A 23,890-nucleotide genomic window follows, 5' to 3' on the forward strand; every position below is an offset into this window, starting at 1 on the left:
CTTAGTTTAGTGTGTCCCAGAGCGAGTGGAGGAGACGTTACTTTCAAATTAGAACACATCAAGGCCTTCAGTATAAGAGCTCTGGTCTCCTGTGTGTCCCTACAGACAGGCTTCACACCGCTTCATATCGCTGCACACTACGAGAACCTGAGCGTAGCCCAACTGTTGCTCAACAGAGGAGCCAATGTCAACTTCACCCCTAAGGTAAGTCTGTTTCCCTCTGCCCTAGCATCACTGACACATTGTATTGTTACCAGTCCCGCAGCGGGTCTCTTTCTGGTCTTACTGCTTATCTCCTCTGCAATTCTCTCTAGAATGGCATCACACCTTTGCACATCGCATCCAGGAGGGGGAATGTGATCATGGTACGACTCCTGCTGGACCGAGGGGCACAGATTGATGCCAAGACCAAGGTACTGTACTGCATCCCCTTTGTCTCTCTCTAGTCTCTAGTGTCAAGCCCTGTCCTGTTACACAAATGATACTATATTGCCCTAGACCAGTGAATAACTGTCCTCTCTCTCTCGCTCCAGGATGAGTTGACTCCACTGCACTGTGCTGCCAGGAATGGACATGTGAGGATCATTGAGATCCTGTTGGACCAAGGGGCTCCCATCCAGGCCAAGACCAAGGTACACCTAACGCTAATCCACCAAGGCCTAATCCCTGGACAGTTGTGCTCAAATACTGCATGCACACAACATAATAAGTAATGGATTGCATCATCCCTCTCTCTTCCCCCCCCACTCTCCTACAGAACGGCCTGTCTCCCATCCACATGTCAGCACAGGGGGACCACATGGACTGTGTGAGGCAACTAATGCAATACAATGCTGCAATTGATGACATCACACTGGACCACCTGACCCCCCTGCATGTGGCGGCCCACTGTGGGCACCACCGCATGGCCAAAGTGCTGCTGGACAAGGGAGCCAAACCCAACTCCCGTGCACTGGTCAGTACTACAATCCTACGTACAGATGAAGTCGGAAGTTTACATACACTTAGGTTGCAATCATTAAAACTCGTTTTTCAACCACTCCGCAAATTTCTTGTCAAAACTATAGTTTGTTAACAAGTCGGTTAGGACATCTACTTTGTGCATGACACAAGTAATTTTTCCAACAATTGTTTACAGACAGATTATTTCACTGTATCACAATTCCACTGGGTCAGAAGATTGCATACACTAAGTTGACTATGCCTTTAAATAGCTTGGAAAATTACAGAAAGTTATGTCATGGCTTTAGAAGCTTCTGTTAGGCTAATTTACATCATTTGAGTCAATTGGAGGTTTACCTGTGGATGTATTTCAAGGCCTACCTTCAAACTCAGTGCCTCTTTGCTTGACATCATGGGAAAATCAAAAGAAATCAGCCAAGACCTCAGAAAAAATATGGTAGACCTCCACAAGTCTGGTTCATCCTTGGGAGCAATTTCCAAATGCCTGAAGGTACCACGTTCATCTGTACAAACAATAGTACGCAAGTATAAAAACCATGGGACCACGCAGTTGTCATAGCGCTCAGGAGATGAACGTTCTTTGGTGCGAAAAGTGCAAATCAATCCCAGAACAGCAAAGGACCTTGTGAAGGTGCTGGAGGAAACAGGTACAAAAGTATCTATATCCTGTCACGATCGTTTGTAGAGACGGACCAAGGCGCAGCGTGATTAAAGTCCCACATCATTTATTAAAGTGAAACTATCAAACAAAAACAAAAAACAAACAACGAACCGTGACTACAGAGGTGCGCACATGCACTAACTCAAAATACAAAATTCAATATCCCACAAAACACAGGTGGGAACAAACACTACTTAAATATGATACCCAATTAGAGACAACGATTACCAGCTGCCTCTAATTGGTAATCATACAAATCACCAACATAGAAAATTAAACCTAGAACCCCACATAGAAATAATAAACTAGAACACCCCCCAGTCACGCCCTGACCTACTCCACCATAGAAAATAAAGGCTCTCTATGGTCAGGACGTGATAAATCCACAGTAAAACGAGTCCTATATCGACATAACCTGAAAGGCCGCTCAGCAAGGAAGAAGCCACTGCTCCAGAACCGCCAAAAAAAAGCCACGGTTTGAAACTGCACATGGGGACAAAGATAGTACTTTTCAGAAAAATGTCCTCTGTTCTGATGAAACAAAAATAGAACTGTTTGGCCATAATGACCATTACGTTTGGAGGAAAAAGGGGGAGGCTTGCCCGAAGAACACCATCCCAAACATGAAGCACGGTGGTGGCAGCATCATGTTGTGGGGGTGCTTTGCTGCAGGAGGGACTGGTGCACTTCACATAATAAATGGCATCATGAGGAAGGAAAATTATGTGGATATATTGAAGCAACATCTCAAGACATCAGTCAGAAAGTTAAAGCTTGGTCGCAAATGGGTCTTCCAAATGAACAATGACCACAAGCATACTTCCAAAGTTGTGGCAAAATGGCTTAAGGACAACAAAGTCAAGGTATTGGAGTGGCCATCACAATGCCTTGACCTCAATCCTATAGAACATTTGTGGGCAGAACTGAAAAAGCTTGTGCGAGCAAGGAGGCCTACAAACCTGACTCAGTTACACCAGCTCTGTCAGGAGGAATGGGCCAAAATTCACCCAACTTATTGTGGGAAGCTTGTGGAAGGCTACCTGAAACGTTTGACCCAAGTTAAACAATTTAAAGACAATGCTACCAAATACTAATTGAGTGTTTGTAAACTTCTGACCCACTGGAAATGTGATGAAAGAAATAAAAGCTGAAGTAAATCATTCTCTCTAGTATTATTCTGACATTTCACATTCTTAAAATAAAGTGGTGATCTTAACTGACCAAAGATAGGGAATTTTTACTAGGATTAAATCTCAGGAATTGTGAAAAACTGAGTTTAAATGTATTTGGCTAAGGTGTATGTAAACTTTCGACTTCAACTGTAGGTAGGTACAGTTGAAGTCGGAAGTTTACATAAAACTTCTGACCCACTCGAATTGTGATACAGGCAATTATAAGTGAAATAATCTGTCTGTAAACAATTGTTGGAAAAGTTACTTGTGTCATGCACAAAGTAGATGTCCTAACCGACTTGCCAAAACTGTAGTTTGTTAACAAGAAATTTGTGGAGTGGTTAAAAAACGAGTTTTAATGATTCCAACCTAACTGTAAGTAAACTTGCGACTTCAACTGTATATACAGTACTATGTATTCATTACACACACACACACATATACGCATACACACACATACACACACACACCTTCAGTGTGCAGCTGTGTTGAGGTGGTGTGCCTTAGTGACCCAGCTGTTGTGTCCTCAGAATGGTTTCACTCCACTTCACATCGCCTGCAAGAAGAACCATATGCGCGTGATGGACCTCTTGCTGAAACACTCTGCTTCCCTAGAGGCTGTGACGGAGGTGAGAGAGATTGGGGCGAGAGAAAGAGATGGAATGTATGCTAGGGAAAGATAAGAGAGGGATTCTGCCAAGGAGAGAGGGATGATTGTTTCATTTTCTGTTTTTTCTCTCCCCAGTCTGGCCTTACCCCTTTACATGTGGCCTCGTTCATGGGCCACCGCAAAATAGTCACCATCCTGGTACAGAAGGGAGCTTCTCCCAGTGCTTCCAATGTGGTGAGTCCCCTCCCCATCCATCCACCTCATCACTGACTGCACCAGCTCCTCTGGCCCCTTTTCACAATGCTTCTGTGTTATGGACTTACACTATTTACACATTTGTGTTTGTCTGATTGTGTGTGAGCAGAAAGTGGAGACTCCTCTCCACATGGCATGTAGAGCAGGACACTATGAGGTGGCAGAGTTCTTACTGACCAATGCAGCGCCAGTAGACGCCAAGGCCAAGGTAATGACTACACGCGCACACACACACACACACATACACACACACACACACACACATACACACACACACACACACACACACACACACACACACACACACACACACACACACACACACACACACACACACACACACACACACACACACAAACACAATCAGAAAAACATTAATTTCGCTTGCTAGTTCCCCACATGACTACCAACACCATATGTCTGTACCTCTCCTCCCTCTCTCCTGTCCTCCGCCCCACCCTGTCCAGGATGACCAGACACCACTCCACTGTGCGTGTCGGATGGGCCACAAGGAGCTGGTTAAGCTGCTGCTGGAGCACAAGGCCAACCCCAACTCCACCACCACGTCCGGACACACACCCCTCCACATCGCTGCCCGCGAGGGACACGCTCAGACCACACGCATCTTACTGGACATGGAGGCCCAGCAGACCAAGATGACCAAGGTACAGTATTTTGTCCGATGCCCACACACTCTAATCTCTCTGGATGTTTCTCTATGTGGGCCTGTGGTCTCTCCCCGATGTCTCTCTATCTCTATCTGGGATGTCTCTGCAGAAAGGCTTCACTCCTCTCCATGTGGCTTCTAAATATGGCAAAGTGGACGTGGCAGAGCTGCTGCTGGAGAGAGGGGGCAACCCTAACGCTGCTGGCAAGGTGAGGGTTGTAGAACACAGGGAGGAGGGAAGAACAGGGGTGTGTGGAGGGAATGGCCAAAAGGTATTTTGAGATTGAAGGATGCTATTATATGTGTGTGTCTCCTTTACCTTCAGAATGGTCTGACTTCTCTTCATGTGGCTGTCCATCATGACAACCTGGACGTGGTTAACCTGCTGGTCAGCAAGGGAGGCTCCCCACATAGTGCAGCTAGGGTGAGAGACCAGACAAACACACACACACACACACACAAATATAATTGTACTATACACTAATACCCGTTTGGTTCTCTGTTTTAGAATGGCTACACCCCTCTCCACATAGCATCGAAGCAGAACCAGGTGGAGGTTGCTAGCAGCCTGCTGCAGTACGGTGCCTCGGCCAACGCCGAGTCCCTCCAGGGGGTCACGCCCCTCCACCTGGCTGCTCAGGAGGGCCGGCCTGACATGGTCGCCCTGCTCATCTCCAAACAGGCCAACGTCAACCTAGGGAACAAGGTGAGGCCTCAGGGACGGATACATGGAAGGAGTTAGGATTATTTGGGTGAGCGCTGTTAGTTCTGCTACAACAAGATGCCTTATCTTTGCACCTGACTCCTCTCCCCTCAGAGTGGACTGACTCCTCTCCACCTGGTGGCACAGGAAGGCCACGTGGGCATCGCTGATATCCTGGCTAAGCAGGGGGCATCAGTGTATGCTGCCACACGGGTAAGACCACACTCCTGTTGACCTCTGGGACAAGGCGAGGGACACAACAGTATCATTGATCAATAGCTCCCAGTGACATATACTGTACATCAGGACTATGTTAACACTTTTAATTGTTAGAGCATCTCAGTAGATGATAGGATATTGCAGTAGATAATTGCATTCTATCATACATGAAATCTGCTCCTTTGTGCCAGGTTGTAGAGAGTTGGTCTGAAGTACACACCCCTACCTCATCATGACATGCACACTGTTACAGTTTGTTATCTGAGGCTAATCTTAAATTCAGGGAATGTTAATGCAAGGTCAGTATGGTAACAGTGCTACATGATGAACGATGGGGGCTCCATGGCAGATAGAGTGTCTGAGACTTGACCTTTCCTCTCCTTGGTATAAATAGCCACTGACTGCTTCTCCTGGCTCAGGGTTATGATACCAACATCAATAATAATAATAAACAACACCCAACTACCCTCAGAGCATGAGCCTCCGTGGTTCACTAGACAACATTACCCGAAGACTCAGTGTATCAACCGTGTATATGTTGAATTTGTAATATGTGACCTCGTGTTTAGATAGCTATCCAGTTGTTAGTGTGTGCTGGTTGTATTTGATACTGATGGGGTCGATACTCTGTTTCTGTCCCACGTCATGTCTCTGTTTCAGATGGGATACACCCCTCTCCATGTTGCCTGTCACTATGGCAATGTAAAGATGGTGAAGTTCCTCCTGCAGCAGCAGGCCAATGTCAACAGCAAGACTAAGGTGAGCACCTCCCTCTGGATGCCAATGGAACTACACTTACCCCAAATGCATTGTTAACCATAAAGCGCAGTAGTATGAACTGGCTATGTGATGTGATTATTTTCATTTGGTCTGGTCAGTATGTTAATGATTGTGTCTCTGTCCCTCAGGTCGGTTACACTGCCCTGCACCAGGCAGCCCAACAGGGCCACACAGACATCGTTACCTTACTGCTCAAACATGGAGCCCAGCCGAACGAGGTCGCTACTGTACGCACCACTGCCTTTCACTCCCTTTCAGTCCACCTCATCCATCATCCTCCTCCAGCACTCCATCATCTGTTCAACAACTCTCTTTCAGTCTATCTCCTCTTTCTCTCTCTCTCTGTTAGAACGGTACGTCAGCCCTGTCCATCGCCAAGCGGTTGGGGTACATCTCTGTAATCGACGTTCTCAAACTGGTTACTGAGGAGACGGTTTCCATGGTGAGGAGTAAAGAAGTACCACTGTTGATCATCTGAGTCTTTTTAGAAGTACTTTTTGGTGTTGTCAAATATCTTCCACTAATGCTTTTTATGTCCATCTCGATGCAGACATTATATACATTATTGAGTAGTTTGTAATCCTTCTATGCTGCTCTTTATTCAGTCTTTAACCTGTCTCTCTTCTCTCTCTTCTGCCATTCTCTCCCTCAGACCACCACAGAGAAACACCGTATGAGTTTCCCAGAAACAGTGGATGAGATATTGGACGTATCAGAGGATGAAGGTACACAACACTTACAATACATTACAGACAGAACACAAGAAGACAGATTCAGTCCTGAACACACTTTCTCCTCCTTTTGGCCAGATAGAAGATGTATTGAACTTTCATTTCTTATTAATAGTGAGATTATAGCTATACAAATACCTCATTATATTTTATGGCACAATTAGTTGCCAGTCCATTCTATTAAAAAAAAAATCTGAACACTTTGAATAGACTTATTATAAATGATTTGTAACTGTGCACAGCCTCCTAAAATATGCCTCTTTTGATTGTTTTTTAGGAATTACACAGCTAACTATAGGTATGACTGTCTCCTTCTCTCTTCTCTGTGCGGTGCTCATAGGTCATCTTAGAGTGTGTGGCTCCATTTCAAGCTTGTGACGTCTTTCTCTGCCTCTCTTTCTCTCCGCCTCTCTTTCTCTCCGCCTCTCTTTCTCTCCGCCTCTCTTTCTCTCCGCCTCTCTTTCTCTCCGCCTCTCTTTCTCTCCACCTCTCTTTCTCTGCCTCTCTTTCTCTCCGCCTCTCTTTCTCTCCGCCTCTCTTTCTCTCCACCTCTCTTTCTCTCCACCTCTCTTTCTCTCCGCCTCTCTTTCTCTCCGCCTCTCTTTCTTTACGCCTCTCTTTCTCTCCGCCTCTCTTTCTTTACGCCTCTCTTCTTTTCCACCTGGTCCTTTTGCGACTTTCTCTGCCTCCTGATGCTCACTGTGGTGCATCCATTTCATGGCTCCATGTCTATAACTTTTCTTTATCCTTCCAGTAACATAGACCTGACTCTCAGTCACTAACACCCAAGATCAGATGTATTCTATCTCTCTCCATGTCACTGGGGTTGGAGGCTGGGGGCTGGGGTCTGGAAGGCTGGAGGCTGGAGGCTGGGGCTGGGGTCTGGAGGCTAGAGGCTGGGGTCTGGAGGCTTTGGTCTGGAGGCTAGAGGCTAGAGGCTGGGGTCTGGAGGCTGAGGGTGGCTGTCCTCACCAGCCTACTGGGTGAAACAGCACAGTCTACTGTACTGTAAGAGAAAAGCCCTGTAGTGGAGGTTGTACACTAACCCATTAAGTGTATCAAACCATTCACTACGATTTTTTAATCAAGGTGAAAATTGAATTATCTGGTTAAAAAATGTGCGAAAGCTACTGTACTGTATCAACATCCAAGATGTTACTGTATCAACATTCCAAGATGTTACTGTACTGTATCAACATCCAAGATGTTACTGTATCAACATTCCAAGATGTTGATGGTGTTATCTGGCTGTTGCTGTCTTGTTGTTGTGATGTGTTTATCAATGTTCCTCCATTGTGACCCACTACATCTATAGTCTATTTCTGTAGTGTTTAAAGACGTGTGTGCTGTGTGTGTTTGCAGTGGTGTCCATATACTGTGAGGCAATGAGAACAAAGTAATGGTGCGACAAAAACGGTTTTGCACAAAAGTCTTCAAAGTCCCACGGGTGTTTTATCAACCAGTAAAGGTCAAAGTGTAAATGTTACAACACCTTGACCAAGATGTCAGAGGAAGTCACACCCTTATATTTTTAGCTCCCTGATAATTTAACTGACAGATTGTCACCGTTGGTCTAAATTTAGAAAGTAGCTTATTTGCTGTCTTAAAGACACAGATCACTTACTCAAATTATGGAACATAAAGGCATATTCCTCTCACACACACACACACATACTTTACACTTCTGATTTTCACAACATCTGACACATACCCACTCATTAAAGGTGTGGCAACACAGAAGGGGAGGTGAGTTGACTCATTTTAAACCTGTGGAAACATATAGACTCACTGGTTATTACGCCCTCACCATTGATTTGGCTCCGGACCACATCCAGGCACCCACTCAAACACTCACTGAAAACAACCCTAACACCTCTCGTGCTGATACAGACACAAGCACATGCATTAACGGAACAATTGTGTTTGGCGCTGGTGACTTCTCTCCAGTTAGCTCAGGATTTGAGGGGGTAAGTAACTATAACCTGACACTTCCTGGAAGAAACTTAGATGAGTAGAGGAAAACAGATAAGAGAACATAATAAAGTGAAAATAGATGGTTTTGAGTCATGAGTGCTTTTGTGTATCCGCCATGCCAGTCTATTGTGTGTGGTGAAGTACATACTGTACATAGTATATGTATTTTTATGTACTCTGTGTTTTTTTTATACAAGAATGTCCCTCAGCCAGGACTCCCAGAGGGAGAGAAAAAACCCTCTCAACCCTGTTTAAATCAATTTAATCCAGCCAGATTAGGTCCATGTTGATGTGGACATGGCTGTCCCAATGGACATGGACATGGCTGTTGTGACATTGTCCTGTTTTAGACTCAGTTCGTGTTGGGCCATTGGAACTGTCCAGATGTTAGGAAAGTCTGGGATATTTTACTGTAAATACCCAATACTGTATGCTGTGCTCCAAATATTCAACTACTGGAAATAGTTAATGGATGAAAAGTATTTCAACAGATCACATTTGAGATAAATATTGAACATAGTGCAAGAACCCCCATCTGTTTTCTATCTTTCTCCATGTCCTTTCGCTCCATCTGCCTTTGAGTCTCTGTGATCGTGGCTTCACTAAATCTCTTCCCATTGACAAGCATTAACACGTGCACAGTGTGTGGAGTGTAGTCGTTAACCCTTTAACTCACCAACCTAACTACTATATAAACCAGGGATGGGCAACTTTGATGGGGGTGGGGGCCACAAAACATCATGAGGGGCAGTCAGAGCCTTTTGTTGTAGTACTAAAGCAAGTTTGCTGCAATTTTACACATTTTGCCATGGGGCGGAGAGAATATTTAGCAATGTTATTACAAATTACATGCAATTCTACAAATGTTCTATAGGATGGAGAGAAATGTTTGCAGTTTTTAATATGATCTGAGTGACTAACAAAATCTTTGGGGTCCCCCCCGGTCGGTAATTCGACCATGATTACTACAAGTTTAGATAGCTGGCTATACTAATTTACCAATCTAAAAAAAAAATGCTGACACGGGCTGATTGAGTGACTGTCAGTGACTGCTGATGCACAACCACATTCCAAAATTGCACCTTGTGTATTCCACTATCCTAACTCTCAACAGTAAGTTTTTTTTCTTTTCATTTTTGAAAATTGATCTACAGGCCGACAAAAGGGGGAGGCGGGCCGCCAGTTGCCCATCCCTGATATAAATACTAGGTTATATTTACTATACTCATTCATTCTATGCTTTCTGACTCTGACTCACATGCTGCAGATTCTTTTTGATCTCTCTCTCTCTCTGTCACTCCTCTGACTACTGTTCTCTCTCTCTCTCTCTCTCTCTCTCTCTCTCTCTCTCTCTCTACCTCTCTCTCTCTCTCTGTCACTCCTCTGACTACTGTTCTCTCTCTCTCTCTCTCTCTCTCTCTCTCTCTCTCTCTCTCTCTCTCTCCCTCTCTCTCTCCCCCCCCCCCCCTCTCTCTCTCTCTCTCTCTCTCTCTCTCTCTCTCTCTCTCTCTCTCTCTCTCTCTCTCCCCCTCTCTCTCCCTCTCTCTCTCTCTCTCTGTCACTCCTCTGACCACTGCTCTCTCTCTCTGTCACTCCTCTGACCACTGTCTGTTCTCTCTCTCTCTCTGGCCCTGCTGTTGTTGTCTGAAGGGGAGGAGCTTTTGGGGACGGAAGGAGCCAGGTACATGAAGATGGATGACTTAAAGGACCATGATGACGATTTCCTGTCACCCAAGAAATCTATGGAGTAAGAGAGAGGGCTGGGCACTGTGTAGGGTTGGCTGGGGTAGGGGATGGGCTAGATGGAGGGGGTTAGAGGGGGCTGATGGGGGGGTATGCAATGGTAAAGGACAGGGAACGGTTGGATTAGAGCAGTATTGGGATGTGTGGAGTGGAATAAGAATATTCCCTTTATTCACCGTGTCCTGCTCTTCTCTCCAATAGTAACTACTCGCCTGCCATTCCCAGGATCCCTTGTGTATCCCCAGAGACGGTCATCCTGAAGGAGCATGACATGGAGCAGGTACACAACAGACGGGTTATGTTCTGTCCTAACGTGGGGGTGTCATTATAGTTGCTATATCATTACTGAACATGTGTGTATCTAAACCTGTGGAGAGTGAGTAGAAAAGTACAAATGTAAAATGCTACAATGAGCCATTCTCCTGTCTTTTAGGTACACACTCCAATGCCATTACAAAAAGATTACGATGAAGACTCCCTAATCCCCAGCAGTCCAGCTACAGAGACCTCTGACAACGTCAGTCCTGTGGCCAGCCCCATACACACAGGGTCAGTACACACAGCAATGTGTGTGTCCGTCCACCCCTGCCTGTAGCCCTACACTGACAAATGCCTTATGTTGTCCATAAACAATATCCAAGAGTAGGGTTGCAAAGCTACGAGTAATTTACTAAAGTTATCGGAATCTTCAGTAATTTTGGTAATTAACAGAAAATCTATGGCAAACTATCGTAACTTTGGGAATTTATACATTACATGACCAAAGCTATGTGGACACCTGCTCGTCAAACATCTCATTCCAAAATATTGGGCATTAATATGGAGTTGGTCCCCCCTTTGCTGCTATAATAGCCTCCACTCTTCTGGGAATGCTTGACACGAGATTTTGGAACATTGCTGCGGGCAGTGATGTTGGGCGATTAGGCCTGGCTCGCAGTCGACATTCCAATTCATCCCAAAGGTGTTCAAAGGGGTTGAGGTCAGGGCTCTGTGCAGGCCAACCAAATTCTACCACACCGATCTCGACAAACCATTTCTGTATGGACCTCACTTTAGGCACATGGGCATTGTGCTGAAACAGGAAAGGGCCTTCCCCAAACTGTTGCCACAAAGTTGAAAGCACAGAATCATCAAGAATGTCATTGTATGCTATAGCATTAAGATTTCCCTTCACTGGAACTAAGGGGCTTAGCCCGAACCATGAAAAACAGTCCCAGACCATTATTCCTCATCCACCAAACTTTACAGTTAGCACTATGCATTCAGGCAGGTAGCGTTCTCCTGGTATCTGCCAAACCCAGATTCGTCCGTTGGACGGCCAGATGGTGAAGCGTGATTCATCGTTCCAGAGAATGCGTTTCCACTGCTCCAGAGTCCAATGGCGGCAAGCTTTACACCACTCCAGCCGACACTTGGCATTGCGCATGGGGATCTTAGGCTTGAAACCCATTTCATGAAGCTCCCGATGAACAGTTATTGTGATGGCATTGCTTCCAGAGGCAATTTGGAACTTGGTAGTAAGTGTTGCAACCGAGGACAGACAATTTTTACACGCTACGCACTTCAGCACTTGGCGGTCCAGTTCTGTGAGCTTGTGTGGTCTACCACTTTGCGGCTGAGCCGTTGTTGCTCCTAGACGTTTCCACTTCACAACAACAGCACTTACAGTTGACCGGGGCAGTTTTAGCAGGGCATACATTTGAATAACTGAGTTGTGGGAAAGGTGGCATTCTATGACAGTGCCACGTTGAAAGTCACTGAGCTCTTCAGTAAGGCCATTGTAATGTCAATGTTTGTCTATGGAGATTGCATGACTTTGTGCTCGATTTTATACACCTGTCAGGAATTGGTGTGGCTTAAATATCCAAATCTACTAATTTGAAGGGGTGTCCACATACTTTTGCGTACTTGAATAACTTAAAACAATGTATTCATATAGTATACCTTTGGTAACACTTAATTTGGATTGTCCATCTGTAGATGCTCTACAGACTATTAGTAATTTCAACTAACCCTATCCCAAACCTTATCCTAACCCTAAACTTAACCCTTACCCTACCCTGCCCTTTGGTCTTACCCTTATTCTAAACCTAACCCTAACAATAACCTTAGCAAGCAATTGCTTAAGAACAGATAGCGTGTTGCTAGTATGGCCATCTATAGAGCATAGTTTGACCTTCATTTTTTATATTGGTGTCCATATTGTTCATGATTTTATAATAGATAGACCAAATGATTCAAGAGGAAATAGCCTATTTAATGCTAAAAGCATCTAATCAGGCCTCCCGAGTGCATCACAGTGCTTGAGGCGTCACTACACACCCGGATTCGATCCCAGGCTGTCACAACCCGCCGTGACCAGGAGTCCCATAGGGCGGCGCACATTTGGCCCAGCGTCATCGGGGTTAGGGGAGGGTTTGGCCGGTGGGACTTTACTTGTCTCCTTGTGGTCTAGACTTCGGTCGTCAGTTGAATGGTGTTTGCTCCAGCACAATGGTGCAGCTGGGTTCCGGGTTAAGCGGGCGGGTGTTAAGAAGAGCTTTTTGGTGGGTCATGTTTCAGAGGACGCATGACTCGACCTTCACCTCTCCCGAGCCCATTGGGACAAGATCAAAATTGGATTGCAATTGGATATCACGAATTTGGGGAGAAAAAGGGGGTAAAATACAACAAAAATATATACACTGCTCAAAAAAATAAAGGGAACACTTAAACAACACAATGTAACTCCAAGTCAATCACACCTCTGTGAAATCAAACTGTCCACTTAGGAAGCAACACTGATTGACAATAAATTTCACATGCTGTTGTACAAATGGAATAGACAATAGGTGGAAATTATAGGCAATTAGCAAGACACCCCCAATAAAGGAGTGATTCTGCAGGTGATGACCACAGACCACTTCTCAGTTCCTATGCTTCCTGGCTGATGTTTTGGTCACTTTTGAATGCTGGCGGTGCTCTCACTCTAGTGGTAGCATGAGACGGAGTCTACAACCCACACAAGTGGCTCAGGTAGTGCAGCTCATCCAGGATGGCACATCAATGTGAGCTGTGGCAAGAAGGTTTGCTGTGTCTGTCAGTGTAGTGTCCAGAGCATGGAGGCGCTACCAGGAGACAGGCCAGTACATCAGGAGACGTGGAGGAGGCCGTAGGAGGGCAACAACCCAGCAGCAGGACCGCTACCTCCGCCTTTGAGCAGGAGGAGCACTGCCAGAGCCCTGCAAAATGACCTCCAGCAGGCCACAAATGTGTATGTGTCTGCTCAAACCGTCAGAAACAGACTCCATGAGGGTGGTATGAGGGCCCGACGTCCACAGGTGGGGGTTGTGCTTACAGCCCAACACTGTGCAGGACGTTTGGCATTTGCCAGAGAACACCAAGATTGGCAAATTCGCCACTGGCGCCCTGTGCTCTTCACAGATGAAAGCAGGTTCACACTGAGCACATGAGCACATGTGACAGACGTGACAGAGTCTGGAGACGCCGTGGAGAACGTTCTGCTGCCTGCAACATCCTCCAGCATGACCGGTTTGGCGGTGGGTCAGTCATGGTGTGGGGTGGCATTTCTTTGTGGGGCCGTACAGCCCTCCATGTGCTCGCCAGAGGTAGCCTGACTGCCATTAGGTACCGAGATGAGATCCTCAGAGCCCTTGTGAGACCATATGCTGACACATGCAGATTTGTGGCCTGCTGGAGGTCATTTTGCAGGGCTCTGGCAGTGCTCCTCCTGCTCAAAGGCGTAGGTAGCGGTCCTGCTGCTGGGTTGTTGCCCTCCTACGGCCTCCTCCACGTCTCCTGATGTACTGGCCTGTCTCCTGGTAGCGCCTCCATGCTCTGGACACTACGCTGACAGACACAGCAAACCTTCTTGCCACAGCTCGCATTGATGTGCCATCCTGGATGAGCTGCACTACCTGAGCCACTTGTGTGGGTTGTAGACTCCGTCTCATGCTACCACTAGAGTGAGAGCACCGCCAGCATTCAAAAGTGACCAAAACATCAGCCAGGAAGCATAGGAACTGAGAAGTGGTCTGTGGTCACCACCTGCAGAATCACTCCTTTATTGGGGGTGTCTTGCTAATTGCCTATAATTTCCACCTTTTGTCTATTCCATTTGCACAACAGCATGTGAAATTTATTGTCAATCAGTGTTGCTTCCTAAGTGGACAATTTGATTTCACAGAAGTGTGATTGACTTGGAGTTACATTGTGTTGTTTAAGTGTTCCCTTTATTTTTTTGAGCAGTGTATATATATTGTATCTAATCAACACTGGAATTATTTTCTATAACCTCTGCAAATCGTTCAGCTATTGACTTTTTTCACAACTGCCACCAGTTTGCCGCCAAAACATTGCAAAAAATACATATTGACATAGTAAAAAAAAAATATATATATATATATAGAAATCAATATTTCATACTTTAACCCCCATATTAAACAATGGTATTCACTAAGTTGTTGGTATACAGTATACACAATACAAGTCAAAAGTTTGGACACACCTACTCATTCAAGTGTTTTTCTTTATTTTGACTATTTTCTACATTGTAGAATAATAGTGAAGACATCAAAACTATGAAATCACACATATGGAATCATGTAATAACCCCAAAAAATGTAAACAAATCAAAATATATTTTATATTTGAAATTCTTCAAAGTAGCCACCCTTTGCCTAGATGACAGCTTTGCACACTCTTGTCATTCTCTCAACCAGCTTCATGAGGTAGTCACCTAGAATGTATTTCAATTAACAGGTGTGCCTTGTTAAAAGTTAATTTGTGGAATTTCTTACCATCTTAATGGGTTTGAGCCAATCGGTCGTGTTGTGACAAGGTAGGGGTTGTATACAGAAGATAGCCCTATTTGGTAAAGTACCAAGTCCATATCATGGCAAGAACAGCTCAAATAAGTAAAGAGAAATGACAGTCCATCGTTACTTTAAGACATGAAGGTCAGTCAATCCGGAAAATGTCAAGAACTTTGAAAGTTTCTTCAAGTGCAGTCGCAAAAACCATCAAGTCCTATGATGAAACTGGCTCTCATGAGGACCGCCACAGGAATGGAAGACCCAGAGTTACCTCTGCTGCAGAGGATACGTTCATTAGAGTTACCAACCTCAGATATTGCAGCACAAATAAATTATTCACAGAGTTCAAGTAACAGACACATCTCAACATCAACTGTTCAGAGGAGACTGCGTGAATCAGGCCTTTATGGTCGAATTGCTGCAAAAAAAACACTACTAAAAGGAAGCCAATAAGAAAAGAGACTTGCTTGAGCCAAGAAACACGAGCAATGGACATTATACCGGTGGAAATCTATCCTTTGGTCTGATGAGTCCAAATTTTAGATTTTTGGTTCCAACAAAACCATTTATTTTTCAACTGGACAATGACCCAACGCACCTCCAGGCTGTGTAAGAGCTATTTGACCAAGAAGGAGAGTGATGGAGTGCTGCATCAGATGACCTGGCCTCCACAATCACCCGACCTCAACCCAATTGATTTGGTTTGGGATGAGTCGGACCATAGAGTGAAGGAAAAGCAGCCAACAAGTGCTCAGCATGTGTGGGAACTCCTTCAAGACTGTTGGATTGCATTGAAGCTGGCTGAGAGAATGCCAAGAGTGTGCAAAGCTGTCATCAAGACAAAGGGTGGCTACTTTAATGAATCTAAAATCTAAACTATATTTAGATTTGTTTAGCCCTTTTTTGGTTACTACATGATTCCATATGTGTTATTTAATAGTGTTGACGTCTTCACTATTATTCTACAATGTAGAAAATAGTAAAAATAAAGAACAACCCTTGAATGAGTAGGTGTGTCCAAACTTTTGACTGGTACCGTGTATTTTTTTATCATCTTGTTTAATTATTTAATATATTTTACATAAGGCCACACAGAGGACCAGAGATAATTACAGACACCTGTGATAATATGAAGTACCCAAAAGGGCCACTAGATGTCTTATGATAGATTACATAAAATCCTTGAAATCTACCAAATTTCTGGTAATTTACTGGTAAATGTAGAAAGTTTACAGTAATACACCCTCCCTTTGCAACCCTATCCAAGAGCGGAAATAGAAACATTGGTAGGCTGTCTAATGATGTGGGGACGCTTGTCTTTTGTTAGGTTCCTGGTGAGTTTCATGGTGGATGCTCGGGGCGGCTCGATGCGAGGCAGCAGACATAACGGCCTGCGTGTCATCATCCCTCCACGGACCTGTGCCGCCCCCACACGGATCACCTGTCGTCTGGTCAAGCCCCAGAAACTCACCACTCCTCCCCCCCTGGTGGAGGGAGAGGGCTTAGCCAGCCGTATCATATCACTGGGCCCAGCCAGCATGCAGTTCCTAGGGTGAGGACTAAACCTACACTGTAGAGTATTGAAGGGAGGACATTTTGATATCAGGAAAAAAAACTAAAAACTAAAATTGTGTTCACCCTTCGGTGAGGGTATCCACTAATTACATTATGAGCTTATTGTCTCTGTGACTTTCTGTGTCTTTCAGGCCTGTGATCGTGGAGATCCCTCACTTTGCTGCTCTGGGTCGAGGGGACCGGGAGCTGGTGGTGCTGAGGAGTGAGAACGGCTCTGTCTGGAAGGAACACCGCAATCGCTATGGCGATGATGTGCTGGAGACTATCCTCAATGGGATGGATGAAGGTAGTAAAATGAGAAGTTCTACTAACTCAGTCAGACCTGATTACGGTCACTGATAACAGGCTGTTTGGTGTTCATCATTGCTTTCTTATCAGTACTGTAAGACTAATACCCACTCTCATTGACTGCTACGGTCTGCCTGTTTATTCCTTTAGAGCTGGAGAGCCAGGAGGAGCTTGGGAAGAAGCGTATCCGACGAATCATCTCCACTGACTTCCCCCTCTACTTTGCTGTGGTGTCGCGCGTCCAGCAGGAGAGCGATCTGATTGGCCCAGAGGGGGGTCAGCTGACCAGTAAACTGGTACCGTTGGTCCAGGCTTCGTTCCCTGAGACAGCGGTCACCAAGCGAGTCCGTCTGGGCCTGCAGGTGAGATGGGAGGATGAGGAGGAAGAAGGAGGAGGAAGACAGTATCGTTAGTGCCTGCCTGTATCACCAAGAATGCTATATGCATGCTATGTGGATTTGGTTTGAATTTGATCAGCACCTTTAAAATAATTTTTGCCTTGCCAAGAGGTTGAACATTTGCATATTTGTGTCTTTTTTCTGTGTGCTACACACGAACACTGAGATGTACTATGTACATACACATAGTACAGTCACTTGACTATGGGCATTTTAACCTTCAAAGTTTATATGAGGCTGTTTTGAAAGTGCATCTTCGAGTCACCAATGTTTGCAAATGAGCATGCCAGTGTCCTAAAGCTTAATGCATCATTCACTACTGTGGTTACATTCTATAGCTATAGTCATGGTTAGACAATGCAGAGGGACTTTGTTGAAAGTGAGTGTTCTTTAGCAGCATGCCTGCTATGATCAGAGTGGAGAGTGGTTTGGATTTGGTTTCATACCTGTGTGTTGAGGGGTTTTAGCCCTTGCCATGGATAAACCTCCATATTGGCCTACATAGTAGCCTCATTTTTAGAGAGAAATATGTTACAGTAAACATGGCACAGGATGCATTTCACGGTAAGGTCTACACTTGTTGTATTCGGCGCATGTGACAAATCAAGTTTGATTTGATTTGATTCCACCATCCATGGACCTTCCATCTCCCCTGCTGCTTTGGTGCATCCGCTGTGTTACCTGCAGCCTGTAGAGCTGTGAATGTAGAACCTTATAGCCTCATAACCCGGTGATAGGTTTACTCTAGCAGATACGCTAACATTCTCAAAGGCTGTACAAACTTGAATGTGTAGTGAGGGAGACCATTTATTTGATTTCATATATCATTTCATATTCATCAAGTGAAGCAAGTGAACGAGGGAATCTGTGCATGAATGCTTGAATTGTGAGATGTATTCTATACTTTGACTGGGTTAAAAAACATATTTTTCTTTCAAATCTGTTTGCATTAATGTCTAAAGGTTTATGATTTTTTGTGAATATAGATTTTTAAATGTTAATATTTGTTTCACACTTTTACAATAAACACTGACAACAAGAAAGAAACGCAATGTGTCTTTTCAAATTGTTTGTATGTTTTGGTGTAGATTCAAAAAGCATTTTGTTGACCATAGACTTCTCTCTCTTTCTCTTCATACTTCATTTCTTCCATTTTATTTATGTATCTGTACATTGTCATCTGTTACATCATCACATACATTCTATTATCTCTCACTGTCTTCTTTTCTCGTACTCTTTCGCTCTACATTGCTATCTGTCGGTCTACCTTTGTGTCAATTTCTCTCCCTCTTTCTCTCTGTGCCTTCCTCTCTTTCTTCTCCACACTCCTCCACCACATCGTTGTCTCTCCCTCCACACATCCTCTCCCCTCCAACCTCAGGCCCAACCAGTCCCAGACGAGCTGGTTGCCAAGCTGCTGGGTAACCAGGCAACCTTCAGCCCTGTGGTGACTGTGGAGCCACGGCGACGCAAGTTCCACCGGCCCATCGGCCTGTGCATCCCCCTACCCCCCTCCTGGAGAGATAGCCCCCGGGACTCTGGAGAGGGGGACACTACCAGCCTCCGCCTGCTCTGCAGTGTCATCGGTACGCCAACACTTTCACACGCAAACCTGACTGAGGCCTTACAGTGGACTAATGGCACAGTGGAATAGTTGAATAGTTTGCCTCTATATAGAGTAAACTATGAGTTGGACCGCATGATCACCTCATAGACAGAAGGAAATTCATTGAACATAGTGATTCAAAGTCTCTCAGCTGTGAGATGGGAAAATCCAGATGTATGTAGGTCTGCAAGCCAGAGAATATGCAATGTGTCAAGGTATGTGTGAAGGGCTGTAGGAAGTCAGGCGCAGGAGAGCAGATATTTGGTAGCAAAATGGAGCCTTTTATTTGGCGAACCAAAAGCACACGGCACAAACGAACACGAAATACGAATACGGGTTGAACATAACCCAGCGCAACCAGCCTAACGTGCGCATACATGAAAACAGATAAACAATACCACACAAAGACATGGGGGAAACAGAGGGTTAAATACACAACACATAATGAGGGAAATGAGAACCAGGTGTGTGGGAAAACGAGACAAAACAAATGGAAAATGAAAAATGGATTGGCGATGGCTAGAAGACCGGCGACGTCGACCGCTGAACACCGCCCGAACAAGGCGAGGCATCGACTTCGGCAGAAGTTGTGACACAATGTCATTGCTATATACAGTAACTGTTGATTCTCTGCACCATAACAATGGGTGTCAGAGTGATATGGCGAAGTAAAATCTCCTTGCATGTTTAATATACCTTTTTCTCCTCATCCTTATATATTGGTGTAACTGATGTCTCTTCCTTCTCCCCAGGTGGCACAGCCTTAGCCCAGTGGGAGGACATCACAGGCACCACCAAGCTCATATATAGCAAAGACTGTGCCAACTTCACAACCAATGTGTCAGCACGGTAAGTATACAGCAGCAACTCACTCATTAGCATTCATGTTAATTAGACATTCAAATTCACATCCTAAATCTCACAATCCAGCTCTTTCTGTCACTGGAGCAGTCAAATGCAGCCGTTTCTTCTCGGTAACAATGAAGCACCTTAATGTGATTGTTTTCAATTAAAATGGTAAAAAAGACACTGAGTGGGTAGGGGATAACTGAAAACTAGCTGTTATTGGCAGAGAGGTTTGGAACTCTCTTTCTAATTGGTCTATTAACTAATTTACCACCTGGTAATGTCACCAAGCAGCCCAAAACTCCATCCCACCAAAACAGGCATACATTTCAGGGGGTCTTTTCAAACAGCTCTTACACTAAAAGGGCATTATCATAATTTTCACAATTTCACAGTACTATTCCAACCTCATAGTGTGGAAACATACACTCACATGCCAGTTTATTAGGTACATCCATCTAGTTCCAGGTCAGACTCCCCTTTGCCACCAGAACAGCCTGAATTCATTGGGGCATTCTACAAGGTGTCTGAAACGTTCCGCAGGGTTGTTGGTCCGTGCTGAGGCGATGGCATCAGGCAGTTGCTTCAGATTGGACAGCGGTACATTCATGTAGCGAACAGGCCGTTCCATCTCATCCCAAAGATGTTCTATTAGGTTGAGGTCTGGGGACTGACCAGGCCACTCAAGTAAACTGAACTCGCTGTCATGTTCCAGGCGATGTTCTTCTATTCCTCAATTGTCCAGTGTTGGTGATCGTGTGCCCACTGGAGCCGCTTCTTCTTGTTTTTAGCTGATAGGAGTGGAACCTGGTGTGGTCGTCTGCTGCAATAGCCCATCCGTGACCAGGACCGACAAGTTGTGCGTTCCGAGATGCCGTTCTGCACACCACTGTTGAACTGCACCGTTATTTGCCTGTTTGTGGCCCGCCTGTTAGCTTCCACGATTCTTGCCATTCTCCTTCAACCTCTCACCAACAAGCTGGTTTCACCCACAGAACTGCCGCTAACTGGATGTTATTTTTGTTTGTGGCACCATTCTCAGTAAACACTACACTGTCGAGCGTGAAAACCCCAGGAGGGCAGTCATTTCTGAGATACTGGATCTGGTGTGCCTGGCATCGACGATCATACCATGCTCAAAATCACTTAGGTCACATGTTTCGTCCATTCTAACGTTCAATCGAACAGTAACTGAATGCCTCAATGCCAGTCTGCCAGCTTTATATAGCAAGCCATGGCCACGTGATTCACTGTCTGTAGGAGCGACCCATTTTCGTGAACGGGGTGCTGCACCTAATAAACTGGCCAATGAGTGTATATAAAACTGCAAAATCATGTTTTTGACTGCATTGGGCGTTTTAGGTATGCTAATCACCTGCATATCTCAAAGGATCTAGTCATGAGGAACTTAAGGGTTGCCATATATCTTACACACTGGTGTCTCTTCTCAGGTTCTGGCTGGCTGACTGTCCCCGGACAGCCGAGGCCATGTCTTTCGCCAACCTCCTGTACCGGGAGCTCTCAGCCGTGCCCTACATGGCCAAGTTTGTGGTGTTTGCCAAGATGAACGAGGTCCGTGAGGGCCGCCTGCGCTGCTACTGCATGACTGATGACAAGATGGACAAAACCCTGGAGCAACACGAGAACTTCAGCGAGGTGGCCCGCAGTCGCGATATCGAGGTCAGTGCAGGGGGTTATATTGATGGTTATCATGATGATGTCATTGCTTAGAAGCTTCATCTGAAGAGGCACTGTGAAGTGAGTGGAGGGAGCCATTGGCTGTGTCCGAATACCCATACTTGTGTCCTAAATAGTAGGCTGTTTGAGTATGCAAAAAATAATGCTTAATAGTATGCAACATTTCAAAAATACAGTAAAGTTTAAGTGCCAGGATGTTATACTCATTTCGCCTCTTCATCTAGTAGAATCCGATGCACACTTTAACCACAATGCATTGGAAGAGGTGGGCTTCAAGTGATAGGCCCTAGTTCTCTTCAAGTAGTCAAACAATAAAACTAGGCTACTTAATTGGGAAGATGCCAAATACCGAAGCTTCTACAGTGGTGTTCAAATGTAGGATAAGTAGTTTTTGTTCCCCTTTAAATGATAACAAGTATTGCATCATTGGCTAAATCTTTGAAAACAGAATTATAATTTTTTTTTAACTAAAAATATCGTTTTTACTGCTGTTTGAAACTGGTACAGAGTCAATGTGCGAGGGCACCGGTGTCGAGGTAGTATGTAGGTAGAGTTATTAAAGTGACTATGCATAGATAATAACAGAAAGTAACAGTAGTGTAGAAGAGGGGAGGGGGGCAATGCAAATAGTCTGGGTAGCCATTTGATGAGATGTTCAGGAGTCTTATGGCTTGGAGGTAGAAGCTGTTTAGAAGCCTCTTGGATTCAGACTTGGCGTTCCGGAAGGTGGCTGGAGTCTTTGACCATTTTTAGGGCCTTCCTCTGACACCACCTGGTATAGAGGTCCTGGATGGTAGGAAGCTTGTCCCCAGTGACGTATTGGGCAGTACGCACTACCCTCTGCAGTGGGAGAGGGATATTTGTTGCAGGCTAGCGCTGCTGCAATTCACCTAGTTTCCACATAGGGGAGAAATTCTGAGAAATTCTAGGTGTAGCACATTTAAACTACAGTAAATACTAAACCATCTTTTGATTTCTGAATGTGTCAGCACCATGGACTTGAGATGTGGTTGCGTTATTGATGTCATGTTAATCAAGCCTTTTGATTTGTACATATGGAGTGTTTTGGTTTTGTAGGCTACTCATATAATTATTTAATTTATGGATCAAGATTTAGCAGTCGTTCTGATCTCGTTTTTTACATTACGTTGCTGTCCAGCGGTTCTGAATTTGCGATGCACCCGACTGTCCACGTTTTAGTGTGCAATAGCCTTTTGATTTGAACGTTTGAAAAGTTTTCATGTGTGTACTAGGCTATTTGATTGAATTTGTAAATGTTACAGCACTTTGGTTTCACTAATAATAAATATGTTGAAATGGAACCAAATTATCTGTTTTTGTCTTCAGTACTTTTTAAATAGGATAGATGGGCTATATGGTCTACTACGGTATAGGTTGAATGTGATAGGCTGCCTCTAACCAGCCTGAGTAGGCCTATAACTCCATTCCTATTCTATTCTGAGTTTAGAGAAGTTATTCGAATTGAAAATGAGCTATTATCAGGCTGGTTAATGCGATGCATGTCTGTTGAATTTGGAAAAATCTACCCGCACTCGGCCCCTCCCCACCTACTCAGCCAGTCAGGAGCCGCTACTGCGTTGCGACCATGGCATACTGCATACTTTTTATTAAACGGTACGTGCAAAATAGCATGTGACAATGAGTGCATAGTATACAGTTTAAGTATGTAGTACACTAGTACGGGTATTCGGACATGGCCACTGTGTCTAAAGTTAGTGTCCTCCCCCTCAGGTGATGGAGGGTATGCCGCTGCACCTGGAGTGTTCTGGGAACCTGGTCCCAGTGAGGAAGGCTACCCAGCAGCCTCGCTGTTTCAGCTTCCAGGCCTTCAGAGACAATAGACTCCCCGTCTCTGTCAAGGTGTTTAACTCTCCCTCTCTGTCTTCCTTCCTCTCTCCATTACTCCCTCCTCTCTGGGTCTCCCTCTCACACTGAAAATATCTCTTGTCTGTTTTGCTCGGTCCTTCAAGGTGAGAGATAGTAGCAAAGATCACTCCGGATTCCTGTCCTTCCTGCGAAAGTCTACCAAGTACGAAGACAGCCAACATGTGCTGTGCAACCTCAATATTACCATGCCTCTGTGTATCAAGGTAGGCCTAAAAAAAAATGCTTTTGGGGTGCTTTGAAAAGCCCTTCACTTTTATTTTATAATACACAAACACATAT

At 44.9% G+C, this 23,890-nt stretch overlaps 1 protein-coding gene across 6 annotated transcripts in view; it reads left to right on the top strand.

Moving 5' to 3' along the window:
* Window positions 1–23,890, top strand: part of LOC120024521 (ankyrin-1-like) — a 64,326-nt gene that overhangs the window by 17,031 nt on the left and 23,405 nt on the right. For 5 of the 6 annotated variants that reach the window (XM_038968830.1, XM_038968926.1, XM_038969081.1 and 2 more), the window contains 28 exons: window positions 106–204; window positions 315–413; window positions 534–632; window positions 758–955; window positions 3,327–3,425; window positions 3,542–3,640; window positions 3,771–3,869; window positions 4,129–4,326; window positions 4,439–4,537; window positions 4,654–4,752; window positions 4,837–5,034; window positions 5,146–5,244; window positions 5,911–6,009; window positions 6,159–6,257; window positions 6,380–6,472; window positions 6,683–6,755; window positions 7,039–7,059; window positions 10,386–10,482; window positions 10,680–10,758; window positions 10,912–11,027; window positions 16,620–16,844; window positions 16,999–17,153; window positions 17,306–17,517; window positions 18,935–19,139; window positions 19,912–20,008; window positions 21,457–21,685; window positions 23,456–23,584; window positions 23,695–23,814. In XM_038968830.1, coding sequence (XP_038824758.1) covers window positions 106–204; window positions 315–413; window positions 534–632; window positions 758–955; window positions 3,327–3,425; window positions 3,542–3,640; window positions 3,771–3,869; window positions 4,129–4,326; window positions 4,439–4,537; window positions 4,654–4,752; window positions 4,837–5,034; window positions 5,146–5,244; window positions 5,911–6,009; window positions 6,159–6,257; window positions 6,380–6,472; window positions 6,683–6,755; window positions 7,039–7,059; window positions 10,386–10,482; window positions 10,680–10,758; window positions 10,912–11,027; window positions 16,620–16,844; window positions 16,999–17,153; window positions 17,306–17,517; window positions 18,935–19,139; window positions 19,912–20,008; window positions 21,457–21,685; window positions 23,456–23,584; window positions 23,695–23,814 — 3,534 coding nt within the window. The remainder of the gene's footprint in view (window positions 1–105; window positions 205–314; window positions 414–533; window positions 633–757; window positions 956–3,326; window positions 3,426–3,541; window positions 3,641–3,770; window positions 3,870–4,128; window positions 4,327–4,438; window positions 4,538–4,653; window positions 4,753–4,836; window positions 5,035–5,145; window positions 5,245–5,910; window positions 6,010–6,158; window positions 6,258–6,379; window positions 6,473–6,682; window positions 6,756–7,038; window positions 7,060–10,385; window positions 10,483–10,679; window positions 10,759–10,911; window positions 11,028–16,619; window positions 16,845–16,998; window positions 17,154–17,305; window positions 17,518–18,934; window positions 19,140–19,911; window positions 20,009–21,456; window positions 21,686–23,455; window positions 23,585–23,694; window positions 23,815–23,890) is intronic. The other variant, XM_038969007.1, reaches the window with a different exon arrangement.

Source organism: Salvelinus namaycush, chromosome 1, assembly GCF_016432855.1.
Source record: "Salvelinus namaycush isolate Seneca chromosome 1, SaNama_1.0, whole genome shotgun sequence".
NCBI lineage: Eukaryota > Metazoa > Chordata > Actinopteri > Salmoniformes > Salmonidae > Salvelinus > Salvelinus namaycush.